The sequence below is a fragment of the Scylla paramamosain genome, chromosome 2 (assembly GCF_035594125.1).
Source record: "Scylla paramamosain isolate STU-SP2022 chromosome 2, ASM3559412v1, whole genome shotgun sequence".
Taxonomy (NCBI): Eukaryota; Metazoa; Arthropoda; class Malacostraca; order Decapoda; family Portunidae; genus Scylla; species Scylla paramamosain.
The window spans coordinates 3,062,501-3,070,555 of NC_087152.1; the positions used below are offsets into that span (position 1 = coordinate 3,062,501).

General features: G+C 36.9%; 1 protein-coding gene across 4 annotated transcripts in view; it reads left to right on the forward strand.

The window, feature by feature from the left end:
• LOC135108432 (putative inorganic phosphate cotransporter) overlaps positions 1 to 4,108 on the forward strand; it is a 16,102-nt gene extending 11,994 nt beyond the window's left edge. For all 4 annotated transcript variants that reach the window (XM_064019438.1, XM_064019449.1, XM_064019427.1 and 1 more), the window contains exons 10-11: positions 164 to 293; positions 3,680 to 4,108. In XM_064019438.1, coding sequence (XP_063875508.1) covers positions 164 to 293; positions 3,680 to 3,699 — 150 coding nt within the window. In that variant the 3' untranslated portion in view covers positions 3,700 to 4,108. The remainder of the gene's footprint in view (positions 1 to 163; positions 294 to 3,679) is intronic.
• The last annotated feature ends 3,947 nt before the right edge of the window (positions 4,109 to 8,055 follow it).

The following is an 8,055-nucleotide window of genomic DNA, read 5'->3' on the forward strand; positions in this document are numbered from 1 at the left end:
GTGCGCGGAAAACAGCCACTGTGGAGGGTGGAACCAGCCCGTTGTCTTCGTGATATGGAAGCATGTGATCTTTTGTTCTCATCCTGAGTGTTATGTTGTCCATGTCTTGTGAAGCCCGTCCCGCAAGCAATTACGGTAGCATCTTTCCGTCCATTACTCACAGCAAACGCTGAGTTCCTGGCGGGCGGTGTTCCTCATCTCAGCAGGTGTTTACTTAGTGACCAACATTGGCTACCTCTTATTTGTGCCCGTCACCGTCCAGCCGTGGAATGACCAGAGCTCTTCACCGGAGGGTAAGTATATCGCGGGGCAATCGCAAATTATTTTGAGTCCCACATTATAGATTTTCCAGTTTGTCACAATGTGGTTTTTCATTGAGTAAATGAGTCTGATATTTCTACACAGTAATAAGCCCGTCTCAGTATTGTTCCCTACCAGGTTTCAGCTCAATCATACTTTCAGTTTTCTTTTTCTTTTTTTTTTTTTTATCCCTTTTAAACTTATCCAGAGAAATTACTTTTTGCTTGATTTCTGTTTTGCTTTATTCCTCATAATGGAAACAAATAGATGATATGTGGATGACTGCGCCTATTTATTTATCATTTTCAATATTTTTATATGGCAAAAACTGAGGTACAACCTTCACATTTAGCATCAATACAGTTGGCGAATAAAAATATTAAAGCGGGTTTTTTTTACACTTTTCCAAGCCCGGCACCCACATTGATCAGGTCTGGGCAATCCAGCACACCCTAATTCTGACTTAACGACTAGTTACATAGACTTTAGCTAATTCACTACTACAAGGATAAAGTAGGGTATCCTTTGCCAGAAACACTGACACTACGAGTATACCGCCATATTTGCATCATTTCCCAACATCTCCCAAGACTGATTTCAGCGCTCCTTCGGGGTGCTTCACCCTGGGTTTAGAAAATATTGTTTTAAAGAATATATTTTCACTTATGATTTATATATATATATAGAGAGAGAGAGAGAGAGAGAGAGAGAGAGAGAGAGAGAGAGAGAGAGAGAGAGAGAGAGAGAGAGAGAGAGAGAGAGAGAGAGAGAGAGAGAGAGAGAGAGAGAGAGAGAGAGAGAGAGAATGTGTGTGTGTGTGTGTGTGTTTAAAAATCTATTAGACCATCTATTTAAGTGCTATACTATGCATTTAATGATACTTTGTACAAGTCTGCTCTTTATATTGTAATGCAATTTTTCATAGATCTCTTATTTTTAAGATCTCTTCTTATTTAGTTTCTGATCTACTTCCTGTTGTTGCTCTATCTTCTGCTTCAAGATACCAAACATTCTGCTCACTAATTCTCATTTTTTTTTTTTTTTTCACATGCCAAGCGAAAACTATCTGCTCATTCATATCTTGTAACTGGTGCACTATTGGCTTCATACTATTATCTTATCGGCTCCATTCTGATTAGACCATCTTTCTCAGTAAAATTGTGAAATCATCATGTCATCCTTTTCTCGGAACGCTTCTATCACGATATTGTTCGTAACATCTTATCACCACAAATTCAGCGACCATAAAACCTTTCTGACATTTCATTTCTACTAAGTCCTTGATTTTTTTTTTTTTTTTCTTGGTGGATCAGAGCACTTGACAGTACAATTTGGACTACCACTGGCGTGGGATGGTTCGACAACCTGCGGTATTTTAAGCCTCATCCAAAGTATTTTTATCTTGAAAATTGAAAAAGAAACAGTGTAACTGTATAATTGATTTAGCCTCCGGTCTCTTCAGTAGCTATAATAATAATGTTCCTGATTACAACACATATGACAATATAATTTGATTAGGAGACAGCAAATTTCCTCAATGATTTCAATGATTGGTTGGAATGTTCAACCCGCTGAGCTCCTAGCTCAACAACAACAACAACAGCAATAACAACAGCATCAACAACAACAACAACAACAGCAATAACAACAGCATCAACAACAACAACAACAACAACAACAACAACAACAACAACAACAACAACAATAACAACAACAACAACAACAACAGAAAAAAATTTATGCCTGAACTGATGCATGTAAACCATCCCTTAGCAATGACTCCCCGGTGCTAGATTCAATACGATGAAAATACGGAGACTATACGGTATTCATTTTCTGTTCCTTCGACCGGACACAAAGATCTAAATAACTATCACTGTCACTCGTAATGCAGCAAAACCTACGCATTAGGACAACAGATCTGGAAACGATTGTTTAAAAACTCTGCAGTAGCTCAGCACTAAAACCAGATTCATCATAAAGTTTTTTCACACAGATGTCACGATTTTTTTTTTTTTTTTTTTATGTAGGAGGGACACCGGCCAAGGGCAACAAAAATCCAATAAAAAAAAATTTAAAAAAAAAAGCCCACTGAGATGCCTGTCCCCGAACAGGGTCCGAAGCGGTAGTCAAAAATTTCAATGAAGGATAAGTGTCTTGAAATCTCTCTCTTGAAGCAGTTCAAATCATAGGAAGGTGGAAATACAGAAGCAGACAGGGCGTTCCAGAGTTTACCAGAGAAAGGAATGAATTACTGATAATATTGGTTAACTCTTGCATTAGAAAGGTGGGCAGAATAAGGGTGAGAGAAAGAAGAAAGTTTTCTGTAGCGAGGCCACAGGAGAGGGGGCATGCAGTTAGCAAGATCAGAAGAGCAGTTAGCATGAAAATTGCGGTAGAAGATAGCTAGAGATGCAACATTGCGGCGATGGGAAAGAGGCTGAAGACAGTCAGTTAAAGGAGAGGAGTTGATGAGACGAAGAGCTTTTGAACTCACCCTGTCTAGAAGAGCAGTATGAGTGGAACCCCCCCAGACATGTGAAGCATACTCCATACATGGACGGATAAGGCCCCTGTACAGAGTTAGCAGCTGTGGGGGAGGGGGTGTAAGAAAAAGTAGTGAATATGTAAGAAACTCAAGAAGCCGAACTAGATTCTCTCTCTCTCTCTCTCTCTCTCTCTCTCTCTCTCTCTCTCTCTCTCTCTCTCTCTCTCTCTCTCTCTCTCTGACATTTGGTCAGCATCTTTTCACAGTAAAAACCACGCACCCTCACATCACACGACACACTCGTCTCGTTGTCGCCTCAGCAGGCAGCACATCCTATTCTCATTGAGAGAGAGAGAGAGAGAGAGAGAGAGAGAGAGAGAGAGAGAGAGAGAGAGAGAGAGAGAGAGAGAGAGAGAGAGAGAGAGAGAGAGAGAAAAAATGTTCACTAGCCTAGTGGAAATAAGCCAGCATTTTAAAACCACTTGTTTTTAATGAGCACATGTTATTTATTTATGTATTAATTAATTTGTTTATTTATCTATTTTATTTTATTATTATTATTTTTTTTTTTTTTAGCAAACAGCAAGACGTTACAGCACACGACAATAGCACTGTGGGGTCAGAATACAAGGGTGCAGTTTTTTTTTTTTTCATAAAAGGAGAATATGCTTTCAGATATCAATGGAGATTTTGGAAGGTTGTCTTATTTATCTATTTATCTCAACATAATGTCTGAGAAGATTTCAGGTAGATAATAATAATAATATAATCATTATATTCGCACTTATTCTTACATTGATCCGCTGAAGGAAAGTTACTCCGCGAGGTATGATTGTATTTCAGTATTTCTAATAAACGTGGCATGTAACTATAATGAGGAACGTGTTGCAGGTGAACAGAAGAGGTATTAGCATTCTCCTTCGTCATCTCTGCTGGTCAAGAAACCCTACGTATAGTCGTGGTCAGAAGTCGAGTAACCTGCTACACTTACTTTCACTTTTGCCTTTGTTTCATATCTTCAGTCTTGTAATTTGCCGACAATTTCCTTACAGAATTTGAGAGATGGATTTTTACCAGATCAGAGAAATTATGATTCAGGAAAACTCTAAATACAGTGGAGGCGAGTGCGTATGTAGCTCGACTTCTGTGACTATACGTACAATGTCTCATGAGCCAGTGAGCAAATAGGAAGGTCACGACTGCAACTGCAAGGAAGGAGACGCATAATGGCTAAGTTACTCATTCGAGTTGGATGCAAGGCTCCAGCATCCGACATCCTTACTTTAACTTACGTTTAAAGGAATATATATATATATATATATATATATATATATATATATATATATATATATATATATATATATATATATATATATATATATATATATATATATATATATATATATATATATATATATATATTAGTTTAGAAGAATAAATATATTTGTAAATTATCGTTATTTTCTTTACCGAAACCGGGAATGATCTGATATGACACCGAAAATGGAACTTAGATAAGTTTGTTACTTCATCCAGATTTACCTCCTACTTGTGTACGAGAGAGAGAGAGAGAGAGAGAGAGTTGTTGCATCACATCCCTCGATCGCTGGGATAATTGTAGTGTGGATTTGATCCACAGCAGTCTTCGTCATCACTCATCATTAGTGGATACAAAGGCAGAAACAAACATGCAGGAGGACTAGGCAAACGACACCATATCGTAGCAATAATCAATCTTGTAAAGAAATACATACAGTAGCTATTTTTTGATATTCTGCACCCCTTGCAATACTGAATGAGACGTCTGGTGATCTTTTTTTAGTACGTACGGAGAAAATGTTAGTCTGATCACAAACGATTACGATAATGTTTAATGATATCAGAGCCAATAGGCAGACATTGATGAAGAACTACTCACATTTTTTTATTTTATTGAGAACTTAACTCAGGTTAGTGTACGATAGTAAAGCTACATCTGTGTCCCTGGCATTATTTGAGAGAGACTGGTCTGTTTCCCGTCTCATACATGAGACGCATCGAGATGGAAACACGGAAGCCCTGAGCGTACAGTTGCCAGGGAGGGAGATTTTTCCTGTCTTGCCAGTGTTGTGGTGGGGGTGCATTTACCGATCCTTCATCTGAAACACACTAAGTTATTCAAAGGGAGCGTAAAAAAAACTAGGGTAGTGTTATTTCTTAGATAGTGTTCATGCTCATCAACCGCTAGGGTGTCTGAAACAACCGAAATTAGATAGAAAAAAAAAAAAAATAAAAAAAATAAATAAATAAATAAATAAATAAATATATATATATATATATATATATATATATATATATATATATATATATATATATATATATATATATATATATCAGGTCACATTGCACGCAATGTGACCTGATCTTTGAATCTTAATACACTTTTTCAATCCAGTGGAATTCTTTTTTTTTTTTTTTTTCTTTTGCTGAAACAGCTTTTCACAATAATGCAATTTTTAATTACTCTACGTATGAATTTTTTAATGTGCATTATATTACTTCTTTAGTACTATTTCAATAATCATATGAGATTCAGCAAAGGCAAAATACAAATTTCTTTATTAATGATTAACAAAAGAAAAAAATAACATGGAATCAATAAAATTACAGGATTTGCTAGAGTGGTTTTTATATGGACCTAATGAGTGTAGGACTGTAGACAGTCACGGTAGTCACGGGTTATGGTTGTGGGGGGAGGGGGCCATGGACAAGGATCATGTATGAAAAGTGGGTAACGACCAGAAAAAGTTTGGGAACCACTGGTCTAAGAGGACAGTTTTGTCAGGATACAGAATCGTAAATGATCGTATGTAATGGAATGATTACTTAGATGAGACAGTTAACTACATTATTGATAATGCTTAAGAAGAAAATAATGGTGACTGGTGTACGTTATAACCATACTTGTCACAAAGTTCGGAATGGGTACTCATCATTTGGGGAAGTATGGTGACAAAGTGGCAAAGTCGACCAATTAGGTGCTGCTGTCTCAGATCGCTCACACAATGACAGTATAAAATAATATCCAAAGATGTGCCCCTTTGGAGCTGCGTAGTCGGTTTTGTGGGAAATATATACCGCTGAGGAAAATGTCCCTGACGCCTCTCCAGTAGTACGAAGAGACAAGCTCAAGCCTGCATCAGAGAGAGAGATGTATAGTTATTTGTGTTTGAACATATAGCAACCAAGCTGGGCGTCAAGAGAAATGAAAGACAGAAAACATGTGTTCGGGCAGTTGATGATGATTGAACGTGTTCCTACAGACAACATAGCAGCTATGAAAAAAAATAAATAAATAAAATAAATAAATAGTGCATCTTTCCTGCTTGTTTGATGCGGTAGGGCAACTGGTGTCTGCTAAGACTTGGGATAATCCTTTTGGCTCTTTTTCTTCAGGGACTGGCACCTCAATGGATCTTTTTTTTTTTTTTAGGTACAATTTCTGTTGCCCTTACCCATTATCCCTCTTACATAATAAGAATAAATAAAAAAAACAAAGTCACGCAGGACAGATTTCTTAGCGGACGTATTTTTCACAACATCGGCATTACTTTCCCTTCTCTGTGGTGGCAGCTGAACGATGTTTCGTAAAAGTGTACTGGAGTATAGTGCCGCCGTCTGTGACTTAAGTGCCTCTGAACGTTGTGATGCTGCACGAGTGGCTTGAAGGAGAGCACATTTTATTCCACGATTAACTTCATGCATTAAGAATTATATGCTATACGTGGAGGAACATGTCAGAAAATAGAAGAATTAGACAGCAGCAGACGACACCTAGGAATCCAGATGGCACAGAAACGTTTTACTAACAGCTGCCACACAGTGATATCGGCAAAAATTGTTTTTCGCAGTACATCATCATGGGGTCATTGTAGTAAAGTCCCAAAAGTGTTTCATATACAGTTTTCTCTCTCTCTCTCTCTCTCTCTCTCTCTCTCTCTCTCTCTCTCTCTCTCTCTCTCTCTCTCCTCATGACGCAACACTTCCTGTTCATCGATAGACGTGTCCTGGCCCTGTCTCCTATCTGCTACCACAAGATACAGTTATCTCTCTCTCTCTCTCTCTCTCTCTCTCTCTCTCCTCATGACGCAACACTTCCTGTTCATCGATAGACGTGTCCTGGCCCTGTCTCCTACTTGCTATCACAAGATACAGTTCTCTCTCTCTCTCTCTCTCTCTCTCTCTCTCTCTCTCTCTCCACATGACTCAACACTTCCTGTTCTTCGATAAACGTGGCCTGGTCCTGTCTCTCACCTGCTAACTCAAACACAAAGTCAACCCATTTTCATTGATTTAAGATAATGCTTTGTACGTATAGGAACATGACAGAAAAGGAAAGTCATGCCTTTTTTTTTTCACAGACGCCGGCCCCACACTTGTCTCAAGCATAAACGTACAACTGATTATAATATTACATTTAACACAGTGGTATTGGTAAGAATGGTTTTTCACTGAATATCATCATCACAAAGGCCTTCAGTGAAATAAAAGGCATGGGTTGTACTTACATACGTTGTGTCCATGGGATCCGGATCCATTGTTAACCTATGGGTTCCTCATTATTTTACTGAGGATGTTCATGTGTTTCCAGATTTCGTGGAAGTTTCACGTGTCCTGCTCGTTGTTGTTGTTTTTCCTATTAATATTGACTTATTAATAATAATAATAATAATATTATTATTATTATTATTATTATTATTAATATTGACATTTTTATTTTTTTTTTTTTTTCAGTGTCTCCACTCTTGATTGTTCTTTCATCTCGTCTTCTATGTCAATCAGTTCATTTTGAATAATTTATTAACATAGAGAATATGCATGCATAGTACCTATCATGGACAGTTTCATAAATCTTATATACGGAGGATGCGAAGGAAGTAATAGATCATTATATTGGACATGGAAAGATGGGATGCTCAGATGAGTGAAATAAAGAAAGCAGTGCAAGACAGTATACTTATATATATATATATATATATATATATATATATATATATATATATATATATATATATATATATATATATATATATATATATATATATATATATATATATATATATATATATATATATATATATATATATATATATATATATATATATATATATATATATTGTGTAAAGTTACTTTATAACACCAAGAGAGAGCGAGAGAAAGAAATAAAAATGAGAGCCGTTGCACTCTGTACAATACGTATTCACTGCAGAATACCACGACACATACAC